The sequence below is a fragment of the Dipteris shenzhenensis genome, chromosome 1, assembly GCF_047967505.1.
Source record: "Dipteris shenzhenensis isolate YYH24624 ecotype China chromosome 1, Dip_SZ_1.0, whole genome shotgun sequence".
Classification (NCBI taxonomy): Eukaryota; Viridiplantae; Streptophyta; class Polypodiopsida; order Gleicheniales; family Dipteridaceae; genus Dipteris; species Dipteris shenzhenensis.
This window is the reverse complement of record NC_141596.1, coordinates 14,264,550-14,281,675: the sequence shown is the minus strand read 5'-3', so window position 1 is coordinate 14,281,675 and position 17,126 is coordinate 14,264,550. Positions and strand designations below refer to the sequence as shown.

General features: G+C 40.8%; 1 protein-coding gene across 1 annotated transcript; it reads left to right on the top strand.

Moving 5' to 3' along the window:
- Positions 1-9,790: 9,790 nt before the first annotated feature.
- Positions 9,791-11,216, top strand: LOC147905427 (uncharacterized). Its single transcript, XM_087379917.1, has 2 exons — positions 9,791-9,998; positions 10,099-11,216. The coding sequence occupies exons 1-2, from the start codon at positions 9,837-9,839 to the stop codon at positions 10,648-10,650; spliced, it is 714 nt and encodes a 237-aa protein (XP_087236043.1). The 5' UTR covers positions 9,791-9,836; the 3' UTR covers positions 10,651-11,216.
- The last annotated feature ends 5,910 nt before the right edge of the window (positions 11,217-17,126 follow it).

The following is a 17,126-nucleotide window of genomic DNA, read 5'->3' as shown; positions in this document are numbered from 1 at the left end:
CTGAGTACAGAGGTGCAGCAATGGCTGCATGTGAGGTAGCTTGGTTGCATAAGCTACTCTATGATATGCATCAGTCTACAGATGGGCCGGTTGTCATTTATTGTGACAACATGAGTAGTATACATTTGGCAAAGAACCCAGTCTTTCATGCCAGAACAAAGCACATTGAGGTGCATTATCACTATGTGCGGGAGAAGGTTTTACTAGGTCTCATTGATCTAGTTTATGTTAGCATAGAGGATCAGGTAGCTGACATATTCACGAAAGCATTGGGCGCAGAGAAGCTGCGCAAGTTCAGAGACCTGCTTGGTGTGCAGGAATTGGGATTGAGCTCGAGGGGGAGTGTTGAGATATCGAGCTCCACTCGCGATATGCCAGGGTGAATGTTGTGCATTTATGTCACTGACTTGTTAGCTGGAGATGCGGTTGGTACACCGCCCACGAATAATAGCTGGATGACAGTTATCCTTATCTACACTAGTTCGTGGCTCAGTTAGTATGCCACCTTAGTTAGTTGAGTTTGGTTTGAGACCCACATATAGGATGGAATCCTTAGATCCTATAATCACTACCAGATTCTCTCAATCACACTAGAACCTTCTAGCACACCTACACTCACACACTCCTAGCATAGGACTCCTAGCGCATAGGCACACACACATACATCAATTTTTCCTTCATTCCCCCCCACAAATTGATGACCTCATCCCTCAGTAATAGTACATGGGATGCTCCATGGCTTGCCCACCATCATGTGGCAACACACATGGCCCCAACATGTGACTCACTCCTAGGACTCTTGGTTTACAACTGGGAGATAGATAATGACTATGCATGGAAATCCCCATGAGTCCAACAAGGTAAAATCTCAAACAAAAGACTATCAATCATTTAAGGATGGACTATCCATGGTAGAGAACCATTATTGACATCACACACACACAACTTTAGAGAACATATGGGTCATCACCTTTGTCAAAATTGACTTGGGTGGTGAAAGCAGTAAGAGCTTTAACATCCTCTAGTTCTTCTTCTTCTTTAGTCTCTGCTTCTTCCACAAGGTTTGCTGAACATCTCTTCTTTGCATAGCATTCTTTTTCAAAATGTCCAGGTTTTCCACAAAAGTTGCACTTCATTTTTCTCTTGCCCTTGAAGTTTCTTTTGGCCAAATGGAGGCCAAATGTGCCCCATGTTCTTTGTAGTCATTCCTCTGTTTGATTTTCCTTTCCCCTTCCAAGAGGGATGGCTCAATTTCCACCAAACTAATCTCTAGCATATTGGTGAGAGTGGTGACAATAGTGCCATATTCCTTAGTTAGTCTTCTAAGTAAGATAGCAATTACAATGTCTTCATCAAGATTAAACTTGATGCCAGGATAACTGAGTCAGTATGCTCTTCATGGAATTTAAATGTGAAGAGATGGATTCTCCTCTATCCAATTTTAGATCAAATAATTTGATGAGCAAGCTAAACTTGGAACATCTCCCTTGTGCTCCAAAAACAAGCTCAAGATGAGTCCATGTAGCATGAGTACTCTCACAGCCATCAATGTGGTGGATAAAAGAATCACTCAATCCAAGAGCAATTATGGCTAGTGCTTTTTCATCCTTAGGGAGCCATAAAGCTTCTCCTTCCCTACTTGTTGTTCTATGTTCTTTTCCATTAGCCACCTTCTAGATCCCCTTTTTCATGAGGATAAATTTCAGTTTGGTCTGCCAAGTATGAAAACCCTCTCCCTCAAACTTATTTATTTTGATTTTGGAGGCCATTTGGGAAGGTCTTACCAATTTAATGGCAGTGTCTAATCCCTTTACAAAATATTATTCTTTCTGAACAAAGAAATCACCTTCACCATATAGATGCAAATTGATAGATAAAAATTTAGAAAAACCTAGTTGTTTGGCATAGGCATAACTAGTTGGCTTCTCCCAAATCCTCTTAACTAGGGTCTTCTTTACCTTGAGTTGCCTCCCATAGATGCAAGTACTGGATCTATGACTGGAATGGAGCAGAGCAAAGATGGTCATCCATGGGTTCGATATAAAACAACCAATATATCTGGATTCAATGGAGATGTGAGATTATCAAATTGTGGAGGCGCATTTGTTTGTGACAATGTAGAATGTAGTTTTTTGAAGTTGAGGCAGAGACAGAATACAATACATTGGAAAGAAAGATTAAATATTCCTTGCCATGAGCGTCAAGTGAATAGGGAACATGGGGGATTTCATTGCTTTCATTGCAACCAAAGGCCACTACGTGAATCCGAATGTGCGTCTAGGATATATTATGTTATTCCATCACATGTAAGGTACACAAGGTATATTGTTCATCTAGGCAGCCATAGTCATGAAGTTCAAAAGGGAGAATGCACAAAGCATGTCAACATCGTGAGAAACTTGGTGGAGGATTATGTTGAAAAGATCCCTCGAGCAGGACAAAAAAGGGTTGAGAAAGAGGTGACGAGGGATATAATATTGAATAGCATAATATCTGCGGGTGACAATGCTACAAAGTTGATGGACAATGGTACCTTTGGTGAGTTGATGTCACATTTGGAGCCCTTGACGAATCAAAGGAGCTATGTGGGTCATTGTTTTCCTTGCAACATTTCATTATCAATGTCATAAGGGAAAAAATTAATAGCAGTTTCCTTTGTGTAGACTTCAAAGATGGATAGAGACATTCAAGGTGGATGTAAATCCAACGGATGATTCAATTGATTGTATCTTGAAACTAAAAGCAAAGTGTCAATATGAATACTTTCATGCTTCCCTATTTCCTGGACAACTAATGGATACTACCAATGAGATCACACTAGAACCTTCTAGCACACCTACACTCACACACTCCTAGCATAGGACTCCTAGCCCATAGGCACACACACATACATCAATTTGTTCTTTAAGAGGGAGTAGGAGAGTTGGGGGAAGCCAACCTAGTGAAGGGGGCTTCGGAAGCCCTCGGACTTGCGGGGTCTTGCATCTCCTCATTCAAGCTCTCTATCTCATCGGATCTAGATGGGTCCTCCTTTTGGGGCCTATTATGCAGTGGGAGCTAGGAATTCTGAGCTTCTGGTTTGGACCGAGGGCGAAAGGTGGGCTGAGTGTAGCTCAAAGCACTGTCCTCCAGCATGGGTTCCTTGGACAAAATTCTTCCACTAAAAGGGAACACTCTGGCTGAAACTTTAATTCTTTTTTTTTTTGGAGCGCCCCAGAGATCTCGACAAGCATGGGGATAGGATTATGGTGACTATCATAGGGATGAAGCTAAGGTGATAGTTATAGGGATGGGGAGTGACACATGTCGGTGGGATAAGATGCAGGTGGTATCCCGACGGTTGTGGGGATGAGCTAAGACTATGGGCGAAAGGACGATAAGGTCAGTAGGATAATGGTATGGTGACAGGCGTGGGGTTAGCAGTATGACAATGGTTGTAGGGATGAGCTTAAGGCATCGACGATCAGTGGGATATCTATATTGGTGGGGTACCATATGACAATAGTTGTGGGGGTAAGCTTAAGGTGCCAATCGGTGGGTTATGAATATGGCGACGGGTGTGGGGATAAGACTATGGCGATGATCGTTGGCATGATCTCAAGGTGATGAGTCAATGACTATCAGACCAGTGGGATACATGATTCTGACATGCATTAATTAGGGCAGCGGGTTAGACGGTAGCCAGAAGTTAGGTCATGGGGATAAGGACTAAGGCCACGGGTCAATGCAGGTTTGACCAGTGGGATAGTGTTATGGCAATAGCTGTGGGGATAGTGCTAAGGCACCGATAGGAATGCGCAGTGTCGTTGATTGATTTTTGATGATTCTTGATAGTTTTGGACTTTTTGTTCAAGGTTTTTTGTGATGGGGGGATGCTAAACTACCTAGCCTACCTACTCAATGCAAAAAACAAGAAAGAAAAAACAACATTTGAATGCAAAATGAGAGATTTAGGAGATTGTCAACACTCAAAACCATTTTGATTTTCAGCATGATTCATCATTATTGGTTGTTTTTTGTGAGTTTTGACACCATACACTCCTTAGCAATCTTCGAAACTACTTTCCTATCATTTCAAAATACTAACAAACCTCAACAACATGCTTCCTATACTCAAAAATGCTTTTCAACATAAAATGATAGTTTTCCTTCTCTTTTCTATCCAACTCACACTTCCTTCCTCCTTCCTCTCCTGAAACTCCACTAACAAAGCTCCAAGTTAAGCTTGAAGCCATGTGCAATGGGTAAATTATGAAAGAAAGCAAATGCAATGCAAAAGCATACCTTGAACTCCCTGACAACGATGCCAAAAATGTGTAGTCTTGACGGTGACTCAAGTGTCATGGGGATATTTAAGGAATGCCGATGGAGCCTCCACTCCAACCTACTCCTTGTGAGAGCAATGCAAGGCACGATCCATCTGCATGTGTCACTCAAGCGGCTCTCAGATTGTTGCAATGTGTTTCCATGAGAGAAAGAGGGAAGGGGGAGAAGGGAGAAGTGAGGGGAGAAGGGAGGGAGGAGGAGAAGGGAAGAGAAGATTGAAGGGGGATGGAGTGGCAAACACAAAGGCACTATAAAGGAAACAAGAGAACACCCAAAGACACTCTTGAAAGAGAAGAGGGAGCTTGTATTCCAAACTTGTGCATACAATAATGAAGACCAAAGTCAACCATTTGGCCTTTAATACAAGTCACCTTTTGAAGGGAGGGCCAACCCTTTTCCTTTTTGCACTCTCCCTTTCTTTACATTCATAAGGCTCTTGGGCCCATAGGGTGCCAATGTATCTCTACTATCCTTTCCAGTTGCATGATTCAATGTAACACCCCGTTTTGAGATATGATCAATAGAAATTAATGCCCCCATAACATTCAAACTACCATGTGTTTGCATGTAGTGCATCCCTTCTACTATCACCAAACAATTGACTAGCATTCATGTTGGCATACCAACCAACACATTTGCAATCGAGTGACTTGTAACTGAGTTGCATGTGATCAAGGAGCCTACTACTTGGTAAGGCTTCACTTTGCTCCCATTATACAACTCGAGGAACACATCTCCTTGTAAATCTTCAAGCTGCATTGTCCCATTGGGAAGGACTTCAATCAACCTATAGGGCCCATTCCATCCAAGTTTGAAATTTGTTTTATGAAGTCCTAGCTTAGCATTATATGGGAATACAAGCATCCCTTTTTCCATCCAACTTCAGTCAACCTGTAGTGCCCATTCCATTTGAGTTTGAAATTTGTTTTGAAGGGGTCCCAGATTAGCATTATATGGTAATACAAGCATCCCTTTTTCCAAGTGGTTAGGCACAATATGCCTATAATGCCAAGCTTTCCTTTTGCACTGCATCACTTGTTGTGACCAGGCTGCTTGGGTGTAGTTCATCTAGGTGGTTTAGCTGATGCAATTTCCCCTTAATTGCCTTGGATTCATCTAAATGATGCTCATTTGCCACACAAGACTAAGAAAAATAAACTCCAAGGGAAGTGTTGCTTCTAGTCCAAAATCCATACCAAAAGGTGTTAGATTTGTAGTGACTTTATAGGCAGTTCGATAAGCCCAAAGTGTAGCATGAACTTTAGCATCCCAATCATTGTGAGACTACATTGTCTTAGTCAAATTTACTTGAGTGTCTTATTAGTGGATTCAACCTCACCATTACCAGAGCATAATAATTGGTTGAAACTGTATGCATAATCTTGAAATGATCCTTCAACAACTAATAACTTCATTGAGAAAATGTGATCCTTGATCACTGATAAGCTATACGGGGCATCCATATCTACATATTATATTCTCAAAGACAACTTGGCAGTGCTTTGAGCTGAGTTATCATAAAGTGCCTTAGCTTCATCCCACTTAATTAGCTTGGGTCTTGAGCTTATTTGTCTTTGCGATGTTTCTTCAATATCACTATCAGCATATTTCTTCTTTATCTTTCCTTTCAAGCCTTCACTATTTTCAAGAGGAACAACTCAGTCTAGCAACTCTTTATAGGTTTTAGTCGGCAGGTTGACTATTTTCAGCTTATGCAAGTCTACTTGAGTGCATCCCATAATCAACTAGGTTTGCATAGACTTGTCATCTAGAACGCTCCCCTAAAATATCTTGCACCCTTCCTCAAGAAATGCTTCTAACTCAACATACACCATTGGGAGGAGAATCAAGCAAGATATTACCATGGTGCAAGTTTGTATAAAATTGTTAAGCTCATTAGTTGTGCAAGGAGAGCATGGATTAAATCTTCTCCTCAATAATAACTTAGATGAGGACAAGGTGTTCTATGCACATCACCACCTCTCTTCATGCTTCTCATGTATGAGTCCAGATGTAACCCTTGTACTAGTTGCTAACATACTATCTCTGTTATAATAGACTAGAAAAATTATCATATGGACCCAATGGATAGTACCATATGCTTCAGATCCATTTCACCAAATATGGATGTCCTTCTTTGTGATGAATGTCACCAAAGTCACATTCCTTGTTTAACTAGATTATCATTGTAGCCTTTGTGCTTCACCTCCCTGCACATTCCCTTTGTGCTTCAAGATGGCACTGCCTCCTTCCTTAGCTTGCTCCTCATTCATCCCAAACATAATTAGTGATAAGTTTGACGGGATGCTTAACAAGTATAAAATTATGCTGGCAAAGGAGCTTCCATATATCAAAGGGTAGATTATGCAGAGCCATTTGATGCAACAATCCAAGTGTAGATGATCAAAATAGTGATGGCATTGGCAACTCATTTGAAGTGGTCCATCTCTAAATGGATGTAAAGTCAATGTTTGTGAGTTGAGACTTCAAGGAGAGGGTGTACGACAAGATTATACCTAATTTTAGATCCAGGGTGAGAAAGTGTGGAAGCTTAGGAAGTCATTGTATGAGCTAAATCAAGCTCCTTGAGTGTGATACCAAAGAATCGATGATTACTTTGGCAAAATCATTTTGATCCAAAATGGACAGAGCTGCAAAAATATATCTCCATTTAGAGGGGTACAAGAAATTGATGTTGTTTCTAAAAGTTGATGATTTGATCATAATGGAGGACCACAAGGAGAAGATTGAAGAAGTGAACACTTTGTTGAGGATGGACCAACTTTGACCTTCTTTATTACTTTCTTGGCATCATGGACATTTGGTACAAGTAGAAAACACACTCGCCTCATAGTAGAAATACTATCTAGAAGTAATAAAGCAATTCCAAATGGAGGATTAAAAGGTGATACTTACTCTAATGTAATTTGTGAGTGAAGCTAAGAACTATAGCTACTACTCAGCTAATAAAATTGACCTATTATCAACAACTAGTTGAGAGTCTATGTATCTTGCAAATACAGATCCTAATATCATATTCTCTATCAAACTTCTCTACCAATGTGCCTCTACACCAAGGGAGCCATGCTGGAAGACATGCCTTTGTGTACTCTAGTGCTTAAAGTGTAACATGGGATATGGATTCTGGAATCGGCTTCCAAATATTTGTGATTTAGAGAGTGGGCTAGTGATGTTGACACATGGTGATCCACTTTGATGTACTCCGTCGTGGTAGGAGTTGGCGATATCTCTTGGCTTAGAGAGTGGGCTAATGATGTTGACACATTGTGATCCACTTTGATATACTCCTTTGTGGTAGGAGTTGGGGCTATCTCTTGGATTATCAAAGAATCCCACATTGGCTTAGCAAATAACCCAGAATGGTTGTGTCCTCAATGGAGGTTTGTGTGAATTACCTTGTTCTTTTGCTATACTCGATACCATTCAATGTAGGGCTGTGAAGTGAGAGGCTTTCATCTTGTGAAACATCCCTTAAAGTGGTAATAAGTTTTTGCTACATGTGCTTGAGCGTGACTGGCTAGAAGCTGTTATGGTCCCCGATAATCCATTGAGCAATGCATAAGTTATGGGATAAAATATGCTACCCATATACAATATATTCCTTGAGGCTCTAAAAAATGGCTACACCCTTCATGATTTAGCCCTACCATTGTTCTCAAACCAATCCAATGAATTAAATACTAAAAGATAGATTTGCATTATGTAAATTGATATCAAAGATGAATTGAGGCTTTTTTAAGGGATAAAAATATGGTCTTTATTCTAGCGTTAATGTCCTTTGTTTCACTAATAGGCCTGTCCCACCTATATATACCCCTGATACCTCTTGGATAGTACTGTTTAACTACAAGGACCTAAGACATCAAATCATTATGAAGGAACTAGAAGAGCCATTAGGTAGTATAAAATTTTAGGTAGATTATAGTTTTTCCTTTAAGCATGAATTATAATGAGGCCTTTAAATTATATAAAGTATCTCTTAGGTTCCTTTTATTGTTGCCCATTTTTCTTAAACTAAGATGCTTTGTAGATGAGACCACAGCCCAAGTGAAAGATAAGGCTACCAATGAAGATCAAGGATTCCAAGGTGTTTTTTGATATGAGACCTTTACAATTACAATATATGGCTTCTTTTCATAAAGAATTCTAGAGAAGGAGACAATAATAAGTCCAAAGTTATCCTACATTAGGAATGTGTCAAGGGAAATGCATCAAGGGTTTGGTCACAACACACTAATATTGCAACAACATCCTCAGCATTCTCATTTGGTAAGGGGTCACATGATGGCAACACACCACACAAGGAGGTATGTATGATGGGTGAAAAAATAAAAAATAGATCTATATCTTTATATTACGCTAGTGAAAGTACTTAAGCATTGTGAAACTTTAGAAGTATAATATAAGCATGAAGAACGAGATGAATATACTAATAAATAAATGGTCTAGTATCGTTTATATGTGGAGCATGGAGTATGCAATTAATGAGCATAGAAAATACACTAGCCAATCCAGAAAGATATTGCAGGTACAAAATACTACTAGCCAACCCACCTCTTAATGACTAAGCCAGCCTATTAGCTGTTTAAAAAAGACCATAGAAAATACAATTAATGGTGAAATATGAGCTTGAAGAAGGAAGAAATCATGTCAAAGTTTTCTTTACATGATAAAAACATACCATTTGGTGATGCCAATAATCACAAAAATGAAGCATTGTGGATAGTAGTAATTTGAGCAAGAGTTTGTGAATGTATTTGTCATGAATTTTTACTAGAGGGTGGGCTTAGATTACCCTGGTTGTCAAATCACATCTAAATGTATAGAATGAACATGTGAGAGTACATTGCATGTGTTAGCGACCAAGGGGAAAAAACAATAGTGCATTGTGTGCATGTTATGTGTGTTGATTTAGAAGGAGTTTTGAGTAGCTTGTTTTGTATGTTTTATAAATTTAACATAGTATTGCGTGCTCTTGATTAGAAAACAATATTGCATTGTGATTCATGGTGAAGTAAGTGTAGGTGCTGATGTGTTATTACATGAATACAAGAATGGGCCCAAATTCAAAGGATGAACTTACACGTGTGTGTTTGTTTCTTGTTTGTGTGCTTAACGGGGTTCTTTTGCTATGCACTACAAAGTACTAAGGCCTCATGTTATGAGAAGAACGCAAAAATGTGCTAGTTAAAAGTACAAGAGATTTGAGTAGGGGCACAGATGCGGAGCACGAATAGAGAGGACTAATTTTTGAAATTCAAAGTTGAGTGGAGGAGGCGATGGAGAACCGTAGATGGGGGAAGATCGGAAGGTGGAGATTCAAATTAGAAGGATCCTCCTTTACATGTGGATAGCCAATGGGAAGCAGCCCTTTCCCCCGACCATCCATCCCCCTACATATACTCTTCCTCTGTCGATTGCCACTCATCGTCTTCGTGCTCTTATCGCCATAGCCATATCCCTTTGCTATCCTTCTACAGCCCCTCGCCATGGCCTCCAATCCTACCCCTGACCCCGTTGCCCCCTTCTCCGATGCTGCCGCCGTAGCCAAACCCAAGCCTACCAAGGATAAAAAGTCTAGAGCTGCCAAGGAGAAGAAGCCTTCTCCCAAATCTGCCAAAGTTGCTCCTGCCCACCCCACCTACTTGCAGGTACATCCCTTTTGCGTTCCTGAAGCTAGCATTTCCTGCTTGCTTCTCAGCTCTGATATAGCTATATTTGCCTAATGTTCTTCTTTTCATTTTGTTTCAGATGATTGTGGAGGCTATCGCCGCTCTTAAGGAGAGGACTGGATCTAGCCAGAAGGCTATCGCTAAGTATATGGAGGACAAATACAAGACTGGCTTGCCCCCCAATTTCAAGAAACTGTTGTCTACTCATCTTAAGAGGTCTTGTCAAAAAGGTAAGCTTGTACAGGTGAAAAACTCCTACAAGTTGTCTGAAGCACTGAAGAAGCCAGCCAAGGCACCCGCTGCTCCCGGGAAGAAAGCGAAAGCTGGGCGTCCAAAGGGTTCCAAGAACAAGGTTCCAAAATCTCCCAAGGTTGTAAAAGCAGCGAAGGCTCCCAAGCCTGTGACGGTGAAGGCCACCAAAGTTACAAAGCCAAAGCCTGCTGCTAAGCCCACGAAAGCCGCGAAGGCAAAGGCACCCACTGTGAAAGCCCCTCAGGCTAAGAAAGCTGCTCCGAAGAAAGTGACAACTCCTAAGAAGCCTGCCCCGAAGAAGGCTGCCGCGCCCAAAAAGCCCAAGTCTGCGAAGAAGGCTAAGGCTCCTGCTGCGAAGAAGGCCAAGGTTCCAGCATAGGAAGCGATTTGAGACATAATTTAAACTGGTGTTCATTAACACCACCCTTTCCTGCAGAATTTTCCATGTCAGATGGTGCTAAACCTGGATTGCCTGATGAATCTCTTCTCTGTAGTTTACAGTGTGATGTGGGAAAGGGTTTACCTCCGTTCTTTTCTCAAATTGATTGAATTGAGATCCGAGGGCTTTCGCTGAGGGACTTGGAATTGGGCTGCAATTAGCTGTTCCACATTAGACAGTTGCGTTGCTAGTTTCTGTTTACATCGCATTTCGATGTACAGAAATCCGGCTGACAATGCCAGGTCTACACTACAGGATTGTCTTTGCTTTGTCGTGGAGCCTGGGTCGTTTTGTCCTTGATCTGATCTCGAATGGCTAGCTTGATTGAGGGGACATAATGACACGGGCAAGATGCTCTTTCGCAACGTGCTATGACTAGTTCAAGATGCTCTCGCTCTGAACGGGCGTTGCTTGTTTGTCGTTTTCGAAGCTCCCGGCCTCACATTGGAGCACTAACTGCACGGGTAAGTATCTATACACTCGTCTCGAACTCTTCTCTTGTCCTTCCTTGGTTTAGCTTTTGTAGTGGGTGCCTTCCATATTGTGAGTGTAAATACTTTAGTTGTTTATGTTGGAACACATTGTTCTTGATGGAAAGTTGTTATTTAAACTTTCTCTACCCAAGTGTGTTGCATTGGTGAGCATGTAACACTTTGTTGCATGCTTGTATAGTGTTTTCTTAGTTTAGAGCTATTGTAGTGGGTGTCTTTCATGATGATGTGTTTTGTTGGTGTGATCATCCCACTTTGTTATTGTCTTTAATGATATAGTGTACTACTACTACTACTACTACTACTACTACTACTACTACTATTATTGCTATCATTACTATGACTATTAAATAAGTTTGTTGTGGAGGTTTAATTGATCAAATAGAAACCTAGTTTACATTAAAGAGAATAAACTTAGCATATTTATTAAGTAATATACATGGAAGATATTTACTTCATAAAGCAAGGATCTAAACTACCTAGTATTTTATGGCAAAAGCTTAGTATATTTGTTGAAATGTCTTCAACCCAAAAGTAGGGGAAAATGTCTCTAAGCATTTATTGGCTTCTACAATAATTGAGAATCTATATGAAGTTCCCTTTGATATAGTAATAAAATTGTGTAGTGTAAAGGAACATTGTAGCTTTATGAAAACATATGGTTGAGAGTTTGGGGGGAGGAGTATGAACATTGGTTTCTTTGCTAAGCTTGTCTAGTCTAAGATTCTCAAGTGTCTTCATGGTTCTCCTTTAGCTATAGTTACCATACAACTAGTATATATGATATTCTATGTCATGCACAAATAATTTTGAAAAAATTTTAACAACATTTCATGTTGGCCCATCATTGATTGGAGTTTTTAGAAGAGGCCACAACTACACCCATGGTTGCTTAAGATGTTTGCTACAAAATAAGCTCAAAAAATAGTGTTTGTGCTTAGACATGTCTTTTAGGACTTCCAACATGCAACCTCATGGTTAGCATTGGTTGTCCTAAAGTTTGAAAGATTTGAACATGAAAGATGCCCATGCTCAAATCAAGCATATGCCATAACATGGAATCTCTCCTTTTTGGTAACAAAAGAAGTAATCTTGTAATTTTGAAAACTAACAATGCTTGCACTTGTGAGTAAACTTGAATTTGGTGAGTTATGGCTATATTTTTTCACTTGCCCAATTGTGGTCATGTCCCTAGAATTGCTAGCATTAAGAAAACTCATTTCTTAAGGGATTCACTCAAGTGACCAATAATTTGACTCAGTGTGTCCATAGTTTCTACAAATGAAGAGTGGAATTGTAGTGTAGTTGCAATGGCTGTAGTGTCATCTAACTCTTACATGGTCAAGTCACTTTTGAAGAGTAGTTTCAATGTTTCACTTGTGAGTAAACTTGAAGTTGGTGAGCTATGGCTATATTTTCACTTCCCAATTGTGGTCATGTCCCCAAAATTGTTAGCATCAAGAATTCATTTTCCAAGGGATTCACTCAAGTGAGCAATAATTTGATTCATAATGTCCATAATTTCTTCAAATGAAGAGTGGAATTGCAATTGTAGTTGTGATGGTTGTGGTGTCATCTAACTCTTACATGGTCAAGTGTCACTTTTGAAGAGTAGTTTCTTATTGGTGCAAAAGCTCAATGGTATATCTCAAAAAATTGCTAAAAAATTGGAAAATGTGCTAAAAGTAATAATAAGGACAAAAAAATAGTGGAGCCCAATTAACTAGCTTTATTTGGTGAAGCAAAAGGACATTGAATCCTTAAGAGTAGTATATTTCCACCTAGATTTAAACATATGAACTTGTGATGTGAATCCCTCGAGCATGAGTGATGTGTAGCTTTTGCCAGGCTTGCTCATAGGGTTACGGAATGCTAAGTTGCATGATCATTTGTTTGATATGAATCCCACCTCATTCGATTTATGTAGCAAGATGACGATACACCTAGGGGATAACATGAGGGAGAAGTCCATTCCCCACTTCCTCATAGGGCTAGGGAATGTTAAGTTGCATGATCCTTTGTTTGATATGAATCCCACCTCATTCGGACTATGTAGCAAGATGACGATATGCTTAGGGGATAACATGAGGGAGAAGCCCCAAAGGGATAAATTTGTTGCTTCCTCTAAATAGCGAAGGCTAACCTTAGAAGCAACTAAGGATGTTAGCATGATGCCCAAGGTGCTAAATATGGAAAAGTTGGCCATAGATCTATTAAACAAGTTGAGCTAACAATGCAAGATAGAAGCACCAAAAGATGCTCCTAGCAACCCCCATCTATTTCCATAAAGAGATAACATATGGTGTGGGGTATGCAATGGAAATCATCCCACTAAGAAGTGCCCTCATCTTAGGGCAAGGCTAGACTCTTATGCTCGTTGTGTTTGTTGGGGAGATCATGACACATCCCAATGTCATTATCCTAGGGTGATTCCTCAACCCATGTTGATATAAAGGTTGCATCTACCATTACTTGCATTGCCCAATTCATCCAATCAAGCACAATTGGCAATACAAGGAGCCACATCAACTAATTAAGGGTAATTTAGGGCTCAAAATATTCCATTAGCCTTGTTAGCATTGGGACCTCAATCACCAACACCATGAATTACTCCCTTGAATCAAGTATTGGTGGAAGAACTACCTATTGATTGGGGAGACCCCAAGCCTATCTTTAATGGAAACAACAATTCCCATATTGGTGATAATGCTAATCGATTTGACATTATAAGTCACTACATTGTACAAGATGACCAATACATTTTGGCCTACCAAATGGCAACAATTTCTCAAACAATGGGAGATAAGGATAACTTGACTAAGACACAACCCATTAAATGCCCTTGTGTGTCAAGGGCCACACCCAGCCAATGAGTGTCCATAAAAGGGGCAATCAAATCAGCTAATCACATGTGCACCAATGTCTAATACACCATTGTCATTGTGCATTGACTGTGGTGTGGACCATCTTTTTAAGGTCTGCTTGATGAGAAGGCTATTTAAGACCACAAGCCTTAACTTATTAAGTGTTGAAAGAAGCCAAGTGTTAGTATCCTTGAATGTAATCATGAGGTTGCAAGCTAAAAAGCTAAAGCCCTTAATAAAGAGCTTCACAAACAAGCCAAAAGGGATAAAGCTAGCACATCATAGCTTAGAGAGGCAATTGAATCAGCATGAGTAAGCACCAAGGGTGCAACAAAGATTGGGAAGGGACACAATAAGGTCATCATCCAAGATGGGTCGGATGAAGACATGGCCTTTGTAGCAGCATCATCTTTTGTTAGATATGCTCAATGCCCCACCCTCCTGGTAACCACCAGTGGTCTAAGGTGCTCAAGTTGTGAGGCCCCCATATGAGGAGAAGCCATGTGTGAGCCTAGGACATTGGATGGGGATCTTGACTTGCATGTCAGATGAGGTCTATCAATGAGACCATTGATGGTAGAAAGGTGATTGTGTGGGAGCCCCTTATTCTTGTTGGGGCTTAGGGGCTAGTTGGCCCTCCTGGTGGGGATTCGGGGGCGAGAGCCCTCGAGGTGATGGTATAGGGAATAGTCCTTGAATATTCCATGAATGACTAGTCGGTTCCATCGACTAGGTTGATAGGTCGACTCCATCGATTACGTTGATTCGACAACCGCCCTCATAGCTATAAAGAGGCGACCTCCCTAGTCCATTGTATTAGATGAGTTCAGATCAGATCAGAACTTCCAGCTAGTAGCTCTTCACTTAGTATCTGTCTAGATTGCCATTTAAGCTCCACTGTGGGAGCACATGGGTGGACGGAGCCATCATATGTACTACATCAATATTGAAGGAAAAGTTTGTTCCTCTCTAGTTTGTTGTGTACTCTCTATTCTTTGTTCAGTTTCTGTTCTGCTACGTCGTGTAATTTAACATGGTATCAGAGCCTAGGCGGCTCTAAGGATCAAAGAATAGAAGAGAGGCGAGGGCTTCAACAGCATACGGAGTGATGGCAACAGGAAGCGGCTCGAGTTCAACAGCTACTATTGCACCAACAATCCAAGCGTTGAGGATTTGCCCACTAGCCTTCACTGAAGGCAAGCTAGATGGTATGAACTACACTGTGGAAGTTTAAAATTATTGCTATTTTGGATTCATATGAGCTTTTGGAGACAGTATTAGGGATTGACCCAAAACCACAAGGAACCCCCGACCCAGCAAATTCGAGGAGTACGATACCTCCTAATGTCAACCTTCTACGAGCTTGGAAACGCAGGAACATAGATGCTTTGTGTGCCTTGGTTACAAGTACTACTGATAGTGTTTTGGTCAGCATAGATCTAAGGCAACTCTGGCTTGGAACATATTGAAGAGTCAGTATGAGATGTAGAATCAGACAAGGATCGAGAACTTGGAGAATCAGCTTGCAGTTGAGAAGTTTATTGAAGAAGAGACAACGGAGGCATTCATAACCCAAATCAAAAATCTGCGTGACCTGGTTAGTGCTGGGATACAAAAGACTAGCGAAGAGCTAGCTCAGTGGTGTCTCCGGATATGTCCACCAAGGTCTGATGGACTGGTAATAGCGCTTAACACTCAGGTGAGACCCCAACCATTGTCATTTGAGGAGTTCTGTGCTTTACTTATGGAGGAGGAATTGAGGCTTAAAGCTCGAGATGGCTCGAGATGGAGGCGGCAATGGGGATGCTACGTTCTCTGCCACTGTGAAAGGCAAAGGTGGTTCCTCCACCAAAGGTGAGTCCTCTACTAGTGGTGACAAAAAGAAAAAGGGCGGCAAGAAGTTTTAGGGAGAATGCTTCTACCGCAAGAAGAAGGGCCATATGATTGCAGATTGTCGGGTCAAGAAAAGTAGATGAAAAGAATGGTACCTTGAAGAAGACAAATGGGGAAAGAGATAGCTAACACAGTGGAAGCAAAGTTGGATCTTTTTTTGGCCATTGAGGAAGAGTGTTCCTCAGTTCAAGAAGCTTCAACCACTGATTCATGGGTGTGTCTCCTGTTACATGACCTGCAAGAAGGGTCTATATTGTTCCATGCAGCCTTTGCAGGAACCCATCACCGTGATGATTAGTAATAATGCAAAATGCCCTGTTGAGGGTACATATACAATTTCATTTGTTTTTGTAAATGGAGATGTTAAGAAACTATCTAATGTGCTGTATGTTCCACAAATCAAGAGGAATTTTCTATCAGTTGCTTCCATAATTGACCTTGACCATGAGGTGAGGTTCAACAAGATAGGAGCAAAAATTTTGGATAGTGCTCGCAATCTTGTTGGCACAAGAGTAAGGAGGAACAACCTGTATGAGCTAAGTGCTCTTACAGCCACTGTTGGAGTGGGCACAAGCAGACTTTGGCATGAAAGATTCAACCACATCAGATTTGCAGTGCTGAAGGAGATGCAAAAGCAAGTATGGTTGCTCACTTACTTGCAATCGCAGAAATCAAAGAACCATGTGAAGCTTGCATGATGGGCAAGCAAAAGAGAAAGGCATTCCCACAAGAAAGCAAGAATAGAGCAAACGTTCCTCTAGAGTTGGTGCATGTTGACTTGTGCGGTAAGATGCCTACACAGGCCTTGGGGGGATCTTCCTATTTTTTATTGATTGTTGATGACTATAGTAGGAAGATGTGGGTGTACTTTCTTTGCGAAAAGGCTCAAGCTTTTGGTAAATTTAAAGAATGGCTACAACTTGTTGAAAATGAAATAGGGAGAAAAGTGAAGAAAATCAGATCGGATGGTGGTGGTGAGTTTGTTTCTACAGAGTTTGGTGATTTTTTCAAGAGCAAAGGGATCAAGCGACAAACGACGACACCACATACGCCTTAGCAAAATTCAGTTGTTGAACATCGAATGTGGACCACCATGGAGATGGGGAGGTGTATGTTGAAAGGTGCTGGACTGCCAAACCACTTTTGGGCTGAGGCTATCAATATTACG

Coding starts and splice junctions, on each gene's coding strand:
- LOC147905427 (XM_087379917.1), top strand. CDS start 9,837: ATGGCCTCCAATCCTACCCCTGACCCCGTTGCCCCCTTCTCCGATGCT. Junction 9,999..10,098: donor CCCACCCCACCTACTTGCAG/GTACATCCCTTT, acceptor ATTTTGTTTCAG/ATGATTGTGGAGGCTATCGC.